Source organism: Mus caroli, unplaced genomic scaffold, assembly GCF_978045245.1.
Source record: "Mus caroli unplaced genomic scaffold, Mus_caroli_1 scaffold_6, whole genome shotgun sequence".
NCBI lineage: Eukaryota > Metazoa > Chordata > Mammalia > Rodentia > Muridae > Mus > Mus caroli.
Window position 1 is genome coordinate 21,066,309 of NW_028227261.1, and position 19,644 is coordinate 21,085,952.

Below are 19,644 nucleotides of genomic sequence, written 5' to 3' on the forward strand. Positions count from 1 at the left end.
TCACATGCATGCAACACACCTACATACTCACATGCCACACATATTCATACTCACATGCATGCACCCATATATACATCCATCCATGTGCACACACACTCACATGCATGCAACACACCTACATGCTCACATGCCACACATATTCATACTCACATGCATGCACCCATATATACATCCATCCATGTGCACACACACTCACATGCATGCAACACACCTACATGCTCACATGCCACACATATTCATACTCACATGCATGCACCCATATATACATCCATCCATGTGCACACACACTCACATGCATGCAACACACCTACATGCTCACATGCCACACATATTCATACTCACATGCATGCACCCATATATACATCCATCCATGTGCACACACACTCACATGCATGCAACACACCTACATGCTCACATGCAGCACATGCTCACTCATACCCACATGCGTGCACCACACTCATGCACACACGTACACACACTCACACGCATGCGCACACATAAGATATCCTACTCAACAACTTCTGCCCTTGGTCAGTGGCTGGCACCCAATCACAAAGGCTGGGGACTGTCGTCTTTCAGATACCCTGGGCTCTGGTATAGAGGGAAAGGGCCAGTAAGATGGCTCCCTGAGTGAAGGGCTTGCCCCCAAAGCCCAGTAAACTGATGTCAATCAGCAGAACCCGCCTAAAGGCAGAAGCAAAGAAGCAACTCCACAAAGTTGTCTTCTGATCTCTACTTACTGGAGCACACATACAACACACGGGAAGGAAGGTGGGAGGGAGGGAACCTGTTAGCATGCAGGTGTCACCCCAAACATGAAAACAGTTCCCAGGAACCAATACTGAAGAGGCTGGGGACCTGGGGAAAGCAGATGCTGACACACAGCAAGATAACATATTCTAGAAGCTTCTTTGGGAAGATGGAAGGCTTGAGAGGAAGCCTTTTAGGGGGCCAGGGCTGGGGGAAACAGGGAACTGAATGGAGACAGTACCCACAGCCACCACTGACTCTCCTGTCCCCTCTCTAGCCATCCCCTCTGCGCCCCAGGCTGTGATCTCCAGCGTCAACGAGACATCCCTCATGCTAGAGTGGACCCCGCCCCGAGACTCAGGGGGTCGCGAGGATCTTGTTTACAACATCATCTGCAAGAGCTGTGGCTCTGGCCGGGGCGCATGCACGCGCTGCGGGGACAACGTGCAGTATGCACCCCGCCAGCTGGGCCTGACTGAGCCACGCATCTACATCAGTGACCTGCTGGCACACACGCAGTACACCTTCGAGATCCAGGCCGTGAACGGTGTGACCGACCAGAGTCCCTTCTCACCTCAGTTCGCCTCTGTGAACATCACCACCAACCAAGCAGGTGAGCCCCACGGGGAACACGAAGAGGGGACTGTCACTCTGTGTTATGCCATGCCCTAAGGCAATAGTGTCCATCTCTTACCCTAGCACTCGGGAGACTGAAGCAAGGGAATCAAATAGCTAAATAGCTAAAATCTCCAAAAAATCAACAGTTTTGTCTGGGGCTGGGGCTCAGTAGTAGTATTTGCCTCGCATGTGTAAGACCTGGATTTGATTTTTTAAAAAAGGTTTGCCTGTGATTCAATACTCCCTGGGGTTATTCACTTTACTGAATAGTGAGTTCTTCCCCTGCAGAGCCACAAGTGACAGGAGAGAAGCAGGCCGCACCTCAGCTTGTTCTTCATGGGGAATACACAGGGATCTTGGAGGCAGAGGTTCAAGCCAAGCCAGAAAGATTTCCTGAGGGAGGTGGGCTGCTGTGACTGTAGTTTGTAGAACTAAGGGAGCTCAGGAAAGAGATGGAGGATACCTTAGGGGAGAAAGAGCAACTGCTAAATCCCTAGGCTCCCTGCTGACAGCCAAAGTCAGGTCACAAGCCAGGAAGAGTGACAGAGGCTAAGGGGCTTCTATGCTAGAGTAACCATGGGTCTGGTGATCATGGTTCTGGTAATACATGATTTGTTTTTGACCATGAATGTGACTCTGCTGGCTGTTTTTATATCCAAGAAGGAGCCTGCTTCTCACAGGACTATGGAATCTAACCGACTAAAAATGAAAGTGGAGTGTACTAGTTAGCTACTGTACTGGTAATGCTAAGTAACAAACACACCCCACATCCAACAGTTTAGATGTGGGGTGTATCTACTACAAGAATGTGGCGCCGTCCTTAGATTGGGGGTAGACTGGAGACTTAGAGAATCTCAGAAGCTACAGCTGTTGGCCAAGATACCCTACAGCCCACAGGGGTTCAATGGTGAGTCCCTCTAGCTTGAGAAAACTCATCTGGGGCCCTTGCTACAGAAAAGGAAGCAGTCAGTGTTTTTCAAGTAGGAGAAGGCAGAAAGGGAACTTCTGAAGCTCTTCAGGGGCTCTGGGGGCCTCTCCAGCATCTACTGGATGCCCAAGGTGAGGGAGAGCTAGCTGTTGCTAAGAGCGTAGCTGCAAAGGGTGAGGGCTGCTGAGAAGGGTCCCTCCTGTCTAAAGCTGGGCATGCTCAGAGAACAGGAGGGAGGGGAGGGTCTCTTGGGAGGAGAGGGTAGGGGGCATCCTCAGGAATGAAACAGAGAAGAAGGGGCTGGGAAATGACTCAGCAGATACAGTGCGAACTGTAGAGGCATGCGACTAAGCGAAGCTGTACAAGCTTCTAATCCCAGTGCTGGGAGACAGAAACAGGAGGATTCCTGGAGTTCACTGGCCAAGCAGTCCAGGCCACAGCCAATGAGAAAGCCTGTCTCAGATGGACAGTACCTAACAAATGACCCGAGGTCACCTTCTGACTTCCACACATGCGCTCATCCGAGGGCTCACATAAATGGAAGGATGAAGGAGTTGGAGCAGAAGATCTGACGTTTGTTTTCTGTCCTTACTGTAATGGTCAGCTTCTATTGCGAGAGCGCTGTGTAACAAGACCACCCCAAAGCTCAGTAGACGGGCATGGCATTTGTGTTCTCGTTCACTGTGGGACCCTGTCGGTCACCCCTCCTCTTGTGGGGCCCACTATGCTAGTCTGGCCTCCATGGTGTCAGCTCTCTCCAGTCTTTGCTGTGCCTCAGCACCCTCCCAGGCTCATTTGGTGAAGGGTGAGCATGTAGCAGGAGCCACACTGCACCAGCAGCTACCCAGATCTCAGTAGTCACAGCAAGTCCACACCCAAGGCCCGCACTGATGGGGCGGGAGGTGTGTTCTGCCTGCAGAGACTGGGCCCTGCTGTTCCTGGGCAAAGAACTGAAGACTGAGCCTTCTATCAGACGCAGGAAGTCTCTTCCTCATTTGGGTCTCGGTCTCCCCAACTATGTACTGCTAGGAGCAGACAAAAGATTTTCATAACCTGACTCCTGGTCTGCATCCAGGCCGACTGAGGCAGAGTCTGGGAGTGGGGTCTGAGGATTGTTTATCTTGTTGTCAGACGAATCTGAGAAACTGGAGCCCAACTCAGCCCAAGTCCCTTTGTACTCTGGGCCTTACCCCATTTCCCACTTTTCTCTGTCCCAAGTCCTCTAAAGAGTACATGCCACAACCCAGCTAGGAGCTGGGCAGCCAAACACACACACACACACACACACACACACACACACACACCACCACCACCACCACCACCACCACCACCACCACCACCACCAATGAGTAGGGCTGGGGCAATCACAAGAAGTCCTGCTACTACCCAGGCATGGTGGTGCTTCCTTTAATCCCAGCACTTTCAAGGCAGAGGCAGTCCGATCTCTGTAAGTTCAAGGCCAACCTGGTCTACTAAGGGTGTTCAGGATAGCCCCTGGTTTTTTTTTGTTTTTTTTTTTTTTAAAAAAGACCCACTACTAAATAGGTTCAGCTCTTAATTTTAACCTGGGACGGCTGGCCTCTAACTCCAGCCTGGAGAAACAGCCCTGCCTGTAAGGACTTACACTATGGGTACAAGGTAAACCATAGCTACAAAGCCCATAACACAGCTGCCTGAAATGAGAGCCAAGAATGCCCACCAGTGCAGACCACGGCCTTCTTGGGATGAGAGACTTCCTGCAATGAGCATTTGAGCTAAGTTCCAAAGACTGAAGAGATGGGATCGGGCAGAGAGGAAGTTTTCCCTAGGGAGGACAGTGCAGGAGGAGGACAGACAGGGTTCTACTGTTCCTCCTAAGCCCTGAGCCCTCCTGCCCCAGGGCCTTTGCACGTGTGACTCTGGCCTGCCTGCAGACCTGAGCTCATCTCACTGATGATCCTGACACAGATACCCCTCCCCAGCCCAGCGCCAGGGCTCCACATTCCTGGCGCTAAAATTTAGTTTTATGTCTCTGATCATTATGCGTCTGTCTGTCTGTCTGCCCCCACCATCACCGCCCACGTGCAGTGGTCTGCTTTTCCTCACGGAACCCAGAAGGAGACGCCCCACAGGGAGCAGTCCAGAAGCATTCACAGAAAGTTCAGGGAAGCGTGCAAGGATGGGGAGCTTGGGACATTGGAGACTGCAAGAAAACAGGCACAGGGTTGGAGGGAGATGCCCCGCCCCAGGCCGATGATGCATTCTCGGTGGTGGGTTTGGACAGACCCTAAAATTCAATTTATAAATATCTAGCTCACTGCCTTAAAAGGAAAAAGCCTTTCGTTTGGGCAAGCACTGGGCTCTGTTCACAGTCCCCTGGCACTCGCTGGGGCCAGAGCTGTCTTCTGACTTCATAAAGCCGTCACGCGCCTCCACCCACACTCTGCCTTTGTGGAGTGCCTTCTGCCCAGACACAAGTGGCACTCGGGGACTGAGGAGGGAGAAGAGGCTGGGCTTGCAGGGCTTACACTAGAGGGAATGCCAGGCCTCATGCCCGGGCTCACCAGCTGGGAATGAGCGACCTCAGGACTGGGCCCAGCTGTCTGAGCCCTCAGCTTCTGCCACACGGCCATCCTGCCCCTTGACCCGACACACAGAGAGACCAGAGGGCAAGACACAGCTCCTCGGAGAGGTGGCATTTATGTGGATATACAGGCAGGACAGCTGGGTAACCATGGTTTGGGGGGGGGGCATCTCAGTCACAGGCACCAGTCCTTGGGGCTGCCCAGAATCCTGGGCCACTCCCTCCCCAAGGCTACTCCAGACATGCTCTAAACAATTCAGCACCCTACCCCCAACCATCTTCACACCCAGCAGGTTCCAGAGGTGATGAGAAAGGTCTAGATATGGGAGTCACCTGGCTTTGATTGACTGACTGACTTACTGATTGACTGACTGATTTAGAGACAGGATCTCATATAGCCCAGGCCAGCCTTGAACTCAATATGTAGCTGAGAATAACTCTGTACCTCTGGTCCTCCTGCCTCTGTTTCTGGAGTCCTAGGATTCCAGGTTGACACCATGTCTACCTCAAATCTAGCCTGGTTGTCCCCTGTTGGTAGGTAGCCTTGGTCTACTAAATAAGATCACATCTGCTCGGTCCTCCCTATAGGCCTCCTTCCTCACAGAGCTGTGGTGAGAAGTTCACCTTATGGCCCCAGTGCCACCCAGGCTGCCTGGCATAGGCAGGTACTAAAAACCCAGAGGTCCTCTGCTTCCACTGAGACCATGAAGTCCAATGCATGAACCATGTGCTCAGTACATGCAGATGCTAGGTCAGGCCCTCAGCCGGGAGTCGCTCCCAGAGCTGAAAGGTCCTTTGGTAGTTTATTTTTATTTATTTTTTATTTATTTATTTTTTTTTTTTTTGGTTTTTCGAGACAGGGTTTCTCTGTGTAGCCCAGCTGTCCTGGAACTCACTCTGTAGACCAGGCTGGCCTCGAACTCAGAGATCCGCCTGCCTCTGCCTCCCAAGTGCTGGGATTAAAGGCATGCTCCACCACGCCCGGCCTCCTTTGGTAGTTTATAGAGAAGAGCTGTGAACTCTTAGGGACTTGCCCACAGCCATCATGGCAGGAGGTCACAGGATCTGAATGTCATCAGGGCCGGGGGTGGCAGGACACCTGCAGATAAGAGTCCCTTCTGTGTCTAAATAGATGACTTCAGCTTTCAAAGTCACAAGTGCTGAACAACAGATTGATCCATCGAGGGGCATGCCCTGTCCTCCCAGCCCAGTTGGTCACATGGGAGAAAGGATATCAGTGCCAGGCCTGAATGATCTGACCTGAGGTCCCAGCTGAAAGGGAACCCTCACTTTTTTGGCCTCAGTTTCCCTGCCTATGAAATGGGCTTTTGCAGAGGGCTAGAAGGATTAAGCAACAGTGTGCCATTACTACATGCCTTGTCACTACAGGCTTAGCCAGTTCCAGCTGCACACGGTAAGACCTCACAGTTCTGAGGCTATGCAGACCTCTGCAAACTAAGCAGGGCATGCGTCTTGCAGCTGGGGCTGCAGGATCTTTGAGTTTTCCTCTTTGTTCTTACATGGAACCTCGGATCCCGCGTGTGCTGGGTTTGTAGCTATTTATCTTTCCCCTTTTTTATTTTGAAGTCGGGACTCGCTAAGTTGTCCAGGCTGGCCTTAAATGTACTCTGTAGCCCCAGGGAAACTTTGAATTTGAGATCCTCCAGCCTCAGCATCCTGAGTAGCTGAGATTACAGCCTCTGGATCACCAGGCCTGGCTTCTGGCCCTTGTGTGTTGAGACAGTGTGCTGAGTCTAGTTCTTCCAGGGATGGCTTGGATTCCTTCAGCTTCGAGCCACCCTGAGCCACTGAGATCCCTTCAAGTCCTTGCCCAGGACCTCTGATAGCTTTCATTCATCCACAGGATGCCTGGTTTTTCCGCCTTCCAAACTCAAGGGCTCCCCACTGGGAAAGCCCTACTCCTTTAAGTTTGGTCTCCATGTCAGTAACACAGGAAAGCCTCCCATCTCGAGGGTTATTTGCCACATGGGGGAGCCATATTCCCCAAGACGGGGGTGCAGACATCTTCTGGAGTCATGGTCCTGCTAATCAAAGCATGTAATTAGGGTCATATTGAAATACCCCATATTATCTCATGCACATCTCTTGCTATGTAGAGGGAAACTGAGGCCCAAAGAGATTCCTAAGTGGCTCCTCTGGATCCCATGAGGCTCCTTGGCAGAGCAGGTCCCCAGGCTCCCTGCCCAGGTCTGTGTCCACGACACCATGCCACGTGGCTCCCTCAACGAAAGACTTTGAACTCTCCAAAGCCTTTCTTATCCCCGGGGCTCCTCTGATCCTCATGCCCTGCTGGGTCCGGGCACACAATGCCTTCTGCTCTGGAACTGGTATGAACTTGTCTTCACCCTCTTCTCTCCCTGGGAGGCTGAGAGGATCAGAGAGCTCTGAGCAGGGGCCTGGGGAAAGAGGAGAGAAGGGAAGAGAAGGCGAGGGAGACCACATCCTGCGCTCTGATCCTTTGGAGCCAGGGAGGCGTTGCTCACTGAAGGTGCCATTGAAGATGGGCTCACTGTGTGATACAGGCAGGACACGGGACAGGTGGGACGACAAAGCTGGTAGCAGAAGAGAAGCAATATGCCACGAGTTTGCGAGTCTCTGGGCAGCCTGTGGCAGCGTTGGTCCTGGTGGAGGTGTGCTCGTGTTTGCTGTCTATCTGCTACAGAGCATGGGCAGCTCTGGGTACTATTTGAAGTTGATAGCTGTCCGTTGGACTGTAGTGGCCCCACATGTCTCTATGCCTCTAGTACAGTGGTTCCCAACCTGTGGGTTGTGATCCCTTTGGGTTCAAACAACCCATTCACAGGGGTCACCTAAGACCATCAGAAAACAGATATTTACATTACAATTCGTAACAGTAGCAAAATTACTTATGAAGTAGCAATGAGAATAGTTATGGTGGGGGCGGCCACCATAATATGAAGAGCTGAACTAAAGGGCCTCATCAGTAGCAGGGTGTCCTGGATACAAAGTCCCTGCCATCGCCGGGAACTGAGGCAGCAGACAGACAGATGGACACACACAGGAGCCTTTTCAAGTGAGGTTCGCCTCTATCCCATTTGCCAAAGGCAGTCATCCAGACAGGCCCAGAACCAGAGACAAGAAACCTGAAAATGAATAAGACAGAAAGGTACAGTTATAGAGGGATAGTTGATACAACAGGCCACAAGACCTTTCTCTGAGCCATAAATAATATTAGGAAGTAGAGAATGCGGTATCCAGGGGAACCAGACTCCTCAATACATCTTTTTCTGGGCCAAACTAGCTGCAGTGTCTCCTGCTATCACATACACATCCCAGACACCAGGGTAGGAGGTGAATTAGGAGCATGCTTTCCTTGTAAAACTGACTTCCTTTGGGTTTTATGTAACAGTTCAGCTTGTATCTACTGACAAACTCAACACGGCCACTCCAGCCAGTAGAGAGGTCAGGGAAGCGTAGTCTTTTAATTGGGCACGGTGTGCTTAACTAAGAACTCGCATTTAGCTCCTATCTGAAAGATTGACTGTTGGGAAGGAGGCTGAAGGAAGAGAGTCTGGGAAGAGAGAGGGCTAGCTTGCCCAAAGCCAGTCAGCCAGCCAGCCTTCCTGCCTGCCTGTCTTCCTTCCTTCCCTCCACATACCAATTATCATTACTGAGCCACACACTGTTCCAGGCACTGGGGGGTAAGGGTTGAACATGTGTGAGACAGAGAGGAGACAGGGATGGTGTCCCTGAACAGGTGACATTTGAATGGAGACCCGAATGAAGATGAAACCATTGATCTCTGGTGGATGGGAGGCAAGAGGTTTCTCAGCAGAGAATCAGGAGCCCAAAACCCCAGGGCTGGGAACCTCAGTATATTAGGGAACATAAAGAGGCAGAATAGATGGTGTCTGGGAGAAGGGAGATGGTGAAAAGAGTGATGCCAGACAGGGCCTCCACAGCAGGGTCGGGCATCTGTGGAGCCATCTCCATCTAGGGGCAAGGGCAGGAGATGGTTCTGGGGCCTGCAAGGCCATTAGGCCTGGGCCTGGGGTGAGGCCTCAGACAGCCCAGTGAGTGGCTGCCTCTCCCCATGGCGCCTTAGCTCACTGCCTCTTCTCAACTGGGAATGGATGGCCAAAAGTGGGTTTTTCCTTGATCCTCAGCACACAGGAAGTGAGGTGTGGCCTCCTGCCTCTGGCCAGGCAGCATCCTAGCCTTCTGCCTCTCTGACCTATGCTGGCATCTAGGACTAGAAGCCAGTCCTTCATTTAGCCTGTGGGGACCACCTTGCATATCACCTCATCCAACCTCAGAGGTCCCTTTTCAGCCCCTTCATAACTTAGGGAAGAAACATGACTCATAGGAAGAATTCAGCTGGCCCAAGCCCCTGCCAGGAAGGGGCGGGCTTTCCCCATTCTCCCCAGGTCTTGCTGGAGGCCAGGAGGCCTCCTGGCCACCTGCTGCAGGAAAGCAGGCTGCCCAGCTTCCCCCACCTCCTCTGTGCTCTGCCCCCTGGGGCTTCATCTCCTGGCAAGGGTCACAGGGCACCACTGACCCCATAGCCTCCTGGCGTGCCCGTCTGATAATTGAAAATACCAGAATTCCCAGATGTCCAACTTCCAAGGTAACCTGACCCAGCGTGGGCGCGGCAGCAGGAGGGGGCCCGGACAGCTTCTAGCCTGTGCCTTTTCTCATTGCTAATCTCTGGATTCCGAGAGAGGGGCCAGCTCCCCATCCAGCCTTGATCATCTTCCTGGCAGATCTCATCTCCTCACCACGCCTGGGTCACGGGGCTTAGGGGCTCAGAGCCCAGGATCTGCCTGAAACCCAAGCCTGCTACAGCCCAGACCCCTCAAGCCCGTGGGAGCTGCCATGCCTGGAGGGGGGGTGGATTGGCTTCAAGACTACAGTCTGGAGCTTAGGATGTCCTTACAAACCCTCTGCAGTATCCCTGGTCTGCCATTATCGCTGCAGGAAAGCTGGTTGGCCCCGAGTTTGCCTGGGTTTGAATCTTGGCTCCATTGCTTGACTTCAGGCAGGTTTCTCCACCCCTCCTGAGTTCATTCCCTCATCTGTAGAGTGGGTATTATAAATGCCCAACCCACAGATGTCATGTGTTATCTGAGTTAGTGACCCTGTGGGTGTCAGTAACCAGGGCCTCCTCTGGGTGGGTATCTTGAGTCCACAGGGTCTCCAAGAAAGAGAGCTGAGTGGACAGAGGTGCAGGCAGCCATCTTCTTCAGGCCTTCTGTCATACCCCAGGCCCTTCAGGACAAGGACAGACTCCAAAGGCTGGGCCCACTTGCCTTGGCTGCATGGTCCTACCCCTTCTCTCAAGAGCCCCACCCTGTGGCTTCAGCTACAGGGACTGTGGGCAGAGTCCTGCCTGTACACAGTCCTTGAGGGGTGGAATGGACCACATGCCCCACCAGGCTCACTGCTATGGACCCACCCACCCTCTGCTGTGTGACCTTGGACACATCACTCACTCCCCTTCTCTGTGCATGCTTGGGAGTCTGGATCCCCAGGTACACCACATCTGAGACCTGCAGGATCAGTGGCTGGGGTGGGAAGGCAAGGTGTGGTCTGTCCAGGTCTCCCAGTTACACTGGCACCAGCTGAGAAGAAAGGCAAGCAACAGGAGATTCCAGAAGCAGCCACCGGGGGCCCTGGCTCTAGGTGGAGTCTCTGGTTCCTTGGTACAGAGCCTAGTGTGGTGCTGGCTGGGGTTGGGGAGAAGAGCGGGGGGGGGGGGGGCACCGACTCACTAGACAGAAATGAGCCCACTTTCTTCCGTGAGTCTGTATGGCCCTGAACGGCCAGGTGGCGCAGCTTCTCCCTGGAGGGATGCTGGCATTCCCAAAATTATTTCCCAGTCTTCACACACACACACACACACACACACACACACCTTCCATAGCATCAAGCAGGGATGTGGAAGCTGAGGCTCCCAGTGGTGAAAGACCCCATCCAGGCCACAGGTCAGCGAGCCGTGCGGGGATGAACAGACCGGTCGGGTCAACATGTATGACATAGCATCTGCGTGTTTCCTGTACCTCATCTAGTTCCACCACACTGTCACAAGCCCCCCAGAGAAGCCCCAGCCCCCACCATGGTCTGGAATTCCCTATTGGTCCTTTCTCTGGTCCCTGACCCCCCACCAACCTGCTTTCTGACCCTGTCCTCACAGGCCCCATGGCTCTTGCGCTTCTAAAATAAGTTGCTCTTCCTCATGCCTGCTTTGACCCCTGACCTCTGACCTCTCTTGCAGCACCGTCGGCCGTGTCCATCATGCACCAGGTGAGCCGCACTGTGGACAGCATCACCCTGTCGTGGTCCCAGCCAGACCAGCCCAACGGTGTGATCCTGGACTATGAGCTGCAGTACTATGAGAAGGTAGCCGTGTGCCCACTGGCTCTGCCTCCCCAAACGCCCCTCTCCCAGTCTAGGCCTGGTGTGTACTCTCCTGCCAGCCTCAGGCTCAGCCTGCAGGACTCTCCGTTGGCTCTCCTGCCCCTGCTGTGAGATCTTAGGCAGGTGCCTTGCCCTCTCATTGTTCTGGTCCAGGGGACCAGCAGTCTATCTGAATGATATGCCACCTTCATTCAGACCTATGACTGCTGAGACCTCTTCAGTCTTGACCTCCAGAGGCCTGAGTTTGAGATAAACTGTTTTTCAAAACAAAACAACAAAACTGGTCTTCACCGGTCGAAAGCATCTATCTACACCCTATGCGGGGTGGACCCCTAGAAGGGCCAGAGCTCTGGGAAAGATGGACTTCTGATCAAACTAAGGTGTCAATGACTAACAGGAAACCCACAGTTGAGGGGATCCCACAATGAGTTGACAGTGAACAGAAGGGCTCTTCCTATAGGCTGAGGGTAGAAAGCTAGACCTAAGGCCCTCTGAGTCTACCATGGCTTTGTCTCCACCCAGGCACCTTGGACTGCATAGATGGATTTCTCTCTGATCTTTTAGAGCAGACTCCACTCCTCTTTGAGGGACCTGTGGCTGGAAGCCACGCGTGTGGCAGAACCCATTTGCGTCCTCAGGCAGTCAAACTTTGCCCTGGGGGGCTCCATCTCCACCTGGGTGGATGGCAGAGGAGACTGCCATTCCATGAGGAGGAGGAAGGGGCAGACACCAGCACCAAGCATGTCCCTGGTCCCCTGCAGAGGTGAATATGTGGGCTTCCCTGCTCTCCTGCCTGTCTCCTACAGGCTGGGCTAGTATTTCAGGACAGTGCCACATGGGACCAGAGACCGTGAGCGCCAGCCACATAGCACAGGCCTCCAGGAGTGGACATAGCAGTTGGCCTCCCGTAGGGATAAACACCAGAGGCCCTGTAACCTGGTATCTAGACCTAGAATTCCTCTTCCTTCTATCCATAGAGACCACAAGGACCCCAGAGAAAGGTGCCCTAGGGCTTCTGTTCAGACTAAGCTGCTGGTAAATGGTTGATAGGGAGCCCTTTGTTGGGGGTGAGCTCACAGTGAGCAGGAAATGATGGGAGGGGTGTCATGCTGTTGGGGCTCAGGGACTGTGGCAGCTAGGCCTGCGGAAGCCCACTCTCTGAGACCCCTGCCTAGTCCCCATCAGCCTCTGGGTTAGCAGAGATCTGTTTGTCACCTATTAACCCTGCCTCATTCATGTGCTCCTCCTGATCATGCCCCCCCCCCCATATCCCAGTGTCCTGTGTTGCTGTCAGGAGCCACCTCTCTCTCTGGTCATCACCTTCTCCCCAGAGCTCTAAGCTGAAGCCTAGAGATACCCAGTAGATGAGTTGAGTGAAAGAATGAAGGACCCCCCCAACCCCACATCACTGCAGTGCCCAGCTATCTTAATCAGCTGTCTCCCCTCAGAGAAGCCTGCACCCCCGCCCCAACTCCTACCCCAGCCCCAGCTTTTGACTTCTCCATCACATTCTTCCCTCCCTGGTCTCTTATCCCTGCCTATCAGCATCTTCAGGGTACCAGGAAACACCATCACTGCTACCAGCCTTGAGCATCTTCCCACAGCCTCTGCCTCTTCTCTGGAAAGCCCACATGCTGGCAGCAGGGGGCCTGATCTCCCTAGGGTGCGAATGATGAATGAGAGCATTGTGTGGATGGAGCAGAGAGTGAGGGATGGAGCTCATGAATGAAACAAAAACCAGAGGCAGGCTGGCCACTTGGGCCAGTCACTTCCTGCCCCTCACCACCCCAGCCAGCCCCAGTTCCTACTTTAGTATTTCGCCATGAATGTCTTGACCTTCTCTGAGAAGCTTTCCCATCCTGCCAAGACCAGGGCCAATGCTGAATCCTCTCTTGGCCCTCTGCTGATAGCTCTGAGCCACCGTGGGTGAGACATTAGCTCTGCCGTGTCCCGGGGCCTGGTATACAGTAGGCGTTCCATAAGTACTTGATGTGTTGAGGAGTGGCTACTGAGAGGCCTGAGTGTCTCTCTTGAAAAAATCTCACTGGGTCCTGAAGGACTTTGAAGGGGTTACCAGTCTGGGTAGCTGGACCAGGAAGCTTTGCCTTGCAGGGGCCAGTGTCTCGGCTCCCTCCAGCAAGGACAGCTTAACAGCTGATTTTAGAAAGAAAAAAATAAAAGAAGAAGAAGAAAGAAAGGGGGGAAAAACTAATTAAGAAGCCTTGTGATTAAATGAAACTGAAAGTATTTTTCCCCAAAGATTGGAGCGGAAATGAGGAATCCCTCTGTGGTCCTGACTGCGACCCATTTCCTAGCGCACCAGCCAGGCCTGGGAGCCTGGCAGAGGTGTTGGCTGGGGTGGCACTGCTCTGCTTTCTTTGGGACCAGGTGGCTCCACAGTAGCCAAGTGGCTACCTGGTCACTTCTCACAGTCTTCGATGTGTCCAAGGGAACACACTATCACCACAATCGTCCTTGGAATGGTACCCCAGGCACTGACAGGAGGAGAAACTGAGGGACAGAGACCCATGTGGCCTGTCAGCACTCTGTGCCGAGAGTCAGAGGAAGGATCTACCCTCCATCTCCCTTTCTTACTCTCTCTGGTGCTCCTGCCTCCCGGCTTTCTCCCAAGGTTACTTCTGAGATGACCAGTAACATGTAGCCAGGTCCCTGTCAGTTAGCCCGTCTGCTCAGAGTCTGAGTGTACATGCCATCAAAGGACAGCCACTGGGTCATTTGACTTCCACTGTCACCAGCTGACGCTGGCTGCAGAGGACTTGGCCATCTGGGGGGCGGGTGTTGGGGGAAGGCTCAGACAGTAACAGCCATGTAAAATACTCTCCATAGAAGGGACAACGAAGGTCTCGGTGGTGGGAAGTACCTAAGCATGGCCTGTCGCCATGGCGCGGGTGAGGGGAGGCCTGTATCCGGGACATCTGAGCTGAGGTTTGAAAGCTGAGAGAAGTTTACAGAGGGGTGTGTGATGAAGGCAGCCATTCAGGCAGCAGGCACAGCGGGCTCAAAGGCCCTGGGGCAGAGCTGAGCAGCTGCGTTCGGAGAACAGAGAAATGATCTCAGATCTCAATAAGAACAACACGCGGGGGAGAGAGAGCACGCCACGGGGGAGCCGTTGGAAAGGGAGGCTGGCTGGGGTGTGTCCTGCCTTCCAGGCCTGGTGAGTCTGGATTTGATTTAGAGTCTGATAGAAGGTTCTGGAATGCTGGGATCTGACTCCAGTTGTGTTAAAGATCCATGCAGAATACTAGAAAGTAGACTGGAGGGGGAGGGGGGTGGCCAGAGACACATGGGACACGGAGTGAGAAATGACGGGTGCTTGAGTTGGGAGGTCGGCAGCAGAGGTGGTGAGAGATGACAGGGTGGACGTTTTTGATGCCCAGGGCCCCTGGGACGTGGCAGGATGACCCTGTGGATGGTGCTGGTTCCAGAGGCAGGGGATTTATAAGAGTAGCATAGCACTTGCTAAGCAGGATATCCTGGAGCAGATGCCAAGGGTCAGCGGAAGCAGAGGCCGCAGCCTGAGGTCATTGGGAACCCAAGGAGAGGGAGCCAGTAACTGGTCAGGGATCCAGGATCAACTTCTGTTCTGATGCCTCAGCCTTCCGGAGTCACCTGGGAAGGTCAGCCAGGTTGCAAGAGTGACAAGCCATGGCTGCCCCTGACTGGTATCTAGGATCTGCCTGCTACCCACAGTTCATCCCTCTCTGGGATGCTTCAGAACTTTCTAGAACAAACACTGGTCTGTTTCCATCAAAGGGCCACTCCCACCTTCCCTCCTCCTCTCTTGCTTCTCCAGAAAGGCCCTTTAGGAATGGTGGTGGCTCTCAGGTCTCCTTGGCTTGGCCTTTCCCCAGATCTACAGGGACCTGCTGCCTTCCCTGAGCCTGAACTGACAGTCATTGCCTGAGGCTGCTGGGTAAATGGCAGCGGGCTCACTGCAGACTGGCCGTTTCCATCCACCCAGTGTCCCTGGGGAGGTGGCCTCCTTCAGCAAAACCTCCCAGAGCCCATGGGTTCGTGTTCTCCACAGCTGGGAGCAGAGACACTGGACCATGCAGGCACCCTGACATCAATGTCAATGTCAGTACAACAGAAATGTCCAGTCAGCAGCTGAGAGAGGCAAGCATTTCAGACAGGGCACAAGGACTGGGGAGAGTGGGAACTGTGGAGTCCAACTGTGTTTGGAGTGGGCTCTGTCCAGAGAAGCCCGAGCCCGCACTCACTCACCTCAGCCGTCCCTCACCTATCTTGTGGCAAAGGCTACTTACTCTCTAACAGAGCTGGTGATGGCAATGACCATGGGAGCTGGCGATTGTGGAGCCACTGTGCACAGTGACAGCATTTGCGTGCTGAAGTCCCTAGCCATTTTCAATGGAATCTTCCCGGATCACGCCGAGTGAGTGGCACTCACTGCTGGTAACCTTCCTTTGAAGATGGAAAGGTCAAGGCTTGCTAGTGCATGCCTGTAATCCCAGCACTCTGAAGGTAGAGGCAGAGCGATCTGGAGTTCAAGGTCACATTCCCACTAGATAGCGAGGCCAGCCGGAGATCTGTGAGTCTGTCAACAAAATTAAAAGGAAGGAAAGATAGAAAAAGGGAGGGAGGGAGGGAGGGAGGGAGGGAGGGAGGGAGGGAGGGAGGGACAGAGGAAGGAAGGAAGGAAGGAAGGAAGGAAGGAAGGAAGGAAGGAAGGAAGGAAGGAAGGAAACAGGCAGGCAGACTGGGGCCTGATTCTGTCTCCTCCTACTGGCCCTGGTAGGTTTCCCTGCATTTCTCCTATTACCCAGCCAATGGTACTCCAGAGAAACAGCTAGAGCAATACAATCTCTCTAGCATCCCAGTGAGCCATGTGCTGCCTGATTGAATTCTAGAGCTGTGGCATTTATTGCTCTGTTTTCTGGAATGGCACACTGAGCCTCAAGAAAGGGAAAGGGGCCCATCCTGAGGACACACTGCAACTCCGTGGGAGAGAAACTCAGTATTTAAAACAGGGTCTGGTCCTATCTCCATCCTGCACCTGACTTTAGGGTAATGATCTACTTGGATTGGTTCCTCACTTCCCCAGGGCACCTGTGACACTAGGGTTTCCTCTCTTGTCCTCATATATAGAAACTCAAACCCCAAGCGTCCCAAGGTGGCACCAACCCAGAATGTGGATGCCAACCTTTGTGCTGGAGTAGATAGCGTGTTGCACAGCGGCACCTACTGGTCAGTATTGGAATTGCACCCTAGATAGGCCTGTGTGTCACTAAGGAGCACCTATCTACTGAGATAAGTGTGTGGCCCTCACCCTCAGGAGACCTCCATCCTCAGAGAAGATGGGTATGCACATTAGAACATTAGAAGAGGTTTTGTACCTACAGCTCCTGGCTGGCTGGGACATCCTAAAGGTCCCCATCAGAATCACCATTTGAGCTGAGCCTTGAGATGGAGAAATAAAGGACACTTGTGACTTGGGGAGCCTGGCCAAGAGCCTGGTATCCAGGAAAGTGAGGGTGATATGATAGAACATAGTAGAAGGCATATATATATATATATATATATGTCTCAGTGATAGAGCACTCCCCTAGCATGCCTGAGGCCCTGAACCGCATCCACAGACATAAATAAAACATGGAACCCCAGATTAAATTTGAATGAAGAAAATGTTAATGTATGCCCCAAGTAGAGCATAGGTTATAGTTATTTTACAATGTCAGGACTGGAGAGACTGTTCATTTGACAAGGTGCTTGCTTGTAGTATAAGCAGGAGTTCCATCCCCGTGCCCATGTTAAAAAACAAACAAACAAACAACAACAAACTACACACAGCAAAGCACACATCAAATTCAGGCACTGGTGAAGGAGAAGGTGGATCCCTGCGGCTTGCGGGCTGGCAGGCCTAGCCTGATTGCTCAGGACAGTGAGAGACAGTTTCCAAAGAAGGAGAGGAGGGGACGGGAGGGGAGGAAAGGACAAAGTGAAGGACAACACTCTTGTTGACCTCTGACCTGCACACCCACAAATACATATAACTTTGTAAATATATTCATTGAGGCCATGGATGTAGTGAGTAGAGTGCCTGCCTGGTGTGCCAAAGCCCCTAATTCCACCCCCAGCACCATGTAAGTTGGATAGAATAGTACATGTCTGTGATCCCAGAATATAGGAGGCAGAGGCAGGAGGATTATATGCTCGGGGTCATCCTTGGCTACATAGCCATCTCTGGCTGCGTGAAACTCTTATGTCAACCCCCCCCCAAAAAAAAAACTAGAATAAAATAGAAGCTGTGTGTTTATCTGAGCAGCCTGCTCTATGTGCCAGGGGGGACGTAGGAGGGGAGCCTGGCAGGTGTGGATCATGAGGGATCCTCGGTGGAGTCGGCTTCCACCGTGCTGGGCAAATTCCATGTTTTGAGGCCAGCCTGGTCTACAAAGTGAGTTCCAGGACAACCAGGACTATACAGAGAAACCGTGTCTGGAAAAAACAAAAAATAAAAACAAAACAAAACAAAACAAAAATCCATGTTTGATACGGGAAAATAAAACGCAACCCCCACTGACAGTCACGACGACACAATGTGAGGGGTGTGGCAGGCCTCCCTCTGGCATCTCAGGGGATGATGTTCTTGGAGCTCCAAGGAGGGGAAAACACACACAGCTGGGGAATCCAACAGGATCCCTGAAAGAGAGCAGAGGAAAAATAGCCTCCTGTCTGGCCGCCCTGCAGGAGCCATCCTGGCTCCCTGGCATGTGACATGACAGGAGAGGCTCCCAGGAGAGCACTGTCCTCTGCAACCTTGTATCCCAAGCTCTTCTTTACCCCCTGACCTTTCACCTGTTGCTCTTTGTGCAGGAAGACCCTTCTCTCTCCACCCCATGGCTCCTGCTTGTTCTTTAAGGTTTCAGTCCAGAGCCCTCTCCACCCCCACCCCCACCCCACCCCCACACACTATCCAGGGAGCGTTCTGACTTTACCTCGGATCCCAGTGAGGTCAGGTCTCTTCCTGAACATACTCTTACTTCCTCCCCTGCCTGGTGAGCACTTCATACCTAGCAATTTCCCACTTAGGCAGCCCTTATGATCCTGCTACGAGACACTGAGACGTTAAGGTCACGGTAACATCTGAAAGCAGGCTCACACCAATGCCTGGGATGATGTTACTCTCCCACTCTCAGGATGCACTTGGGGACTCTATGCGCCTGAGATGTAGACTTAATCTGCTTGTGTGGTTGGGAATCTTTCTACTGGAAAGGGGTCCAGAGCTGTGCATCAGCTTGCCCTTCTTTGTAAACTTGAATCCCCACAACTGTTCTAGCTGTTCTAGTAGGAGCTCTGAGGCTGGGGCTTACATTTCAGTCTCCTACGGGACCCTAGTGCCCAGCCAAGGCTCAGTACAATAGGGAAGATGCTCAGGGAAGTCCTGTTAAGTGTCTGGCAGATGTCTATGTGTGCACCACTTGGGTCTAGCCCTGTCACATCTGCGGTCACACTGCTTAGCTGGATCTTTGTCCTGATGTCTTCTGGTTGCCTTGAGCAACACCCAGGGAGACAGAATAGTGAGTGGTCTGCATCTCTCTAAGACAAGAACATTGTGTGCCCAAAGTCCTGGGCACTAGAAGTGGCTCCACGTGGAGCCTAGTTCTGAGCCCCAAGGCAGCCACTAGCCAAGGTATGAACTTGAATGTCATTATCTGTGCCTAAAATGCAAAGCACCCTTGTAAAATTGGGCATGGTGGCACACACTCAGAACCCCTGCACTCAGGAGGCAAAAGCAGGAAGATCAGAAAGCCAGTCTTTTTTTTTTTTTTTTTTTTTTTTAAACTACAGAGTAAGTTCAAAGCCATCCTGGGCCACATGAGATCCTGTCTCAAAACAAACAGACAAAAGAGGCCCAGGGCAGAGTCGTGTGCAGACAAGGATTGAGTGGTGAGATGAATCTCCAACCTGCTGTTTCAGGAACTTCGAGTCTACGTACAGCAGCCACTCAACACGTGTGTGCTAGTCAGCTCTTGCTGAGATAAAGCTGCGAAACAAGCAGTCTCACAAACACCCTGGCATACAACATAGATTTGTGTCTGTAAAGCAAACGGCCCTATTTCAGCTTAGAGTTGGGTCAAGGTCTTGTTCGGGGGGAACCTGGTTCTAGCCCCTGTCCTGGCAGATGGCGGAAGCATAGAAACCGAGCCAGATCATCAGGCACATGTAAAGTCTGCAGCGTGCTTATTCTCATGCCTACTAGAATGTTCAAAGTCCAAAGCAGGCCACCTGTCCAGATCCAAGACAGAAAAAAAAAAAAAAAATGCCTGCTTCCATGGGAAGCGTTGTAGAGTCACTTGACACAGGCATGACTGGGTGAGCTGTCACCAGAGAGGATCTGCTGCAAAGA

General features: G+C 52.7%; 1 protein-coding gene across 4 annotated transcripts in view; it reads left to right on the forward strand.

Moving 5' to 3' along the window:
• The window catches only part of Ephb2 (EPH receptor B2), a 182,268-nt gene that overhangs the window by 140,634 nt on the left and 21,990 nt on the right, over nucleotides 1-19,644 (forward strand). For all 4 annotated transcript variants that reach the window (XM_021159261.3, XM_021159263.3, XM_029476643.2 and 1 more), the window contains exons 5-6: nucleotides 1,028-1,363; nucleotides 11,116-11,240. In XM_021159261.3, the coding sequence (XP_021014920.1) occupies nucleotides 1,028-1,363; nucleotides 11,116-11,240 (461 nt within the window). The remainder of the gene's footprint in view (nucleotides 1-1,027; nucleotides 1,364-11,115; nucleotides 11,241-19,644) is intronic.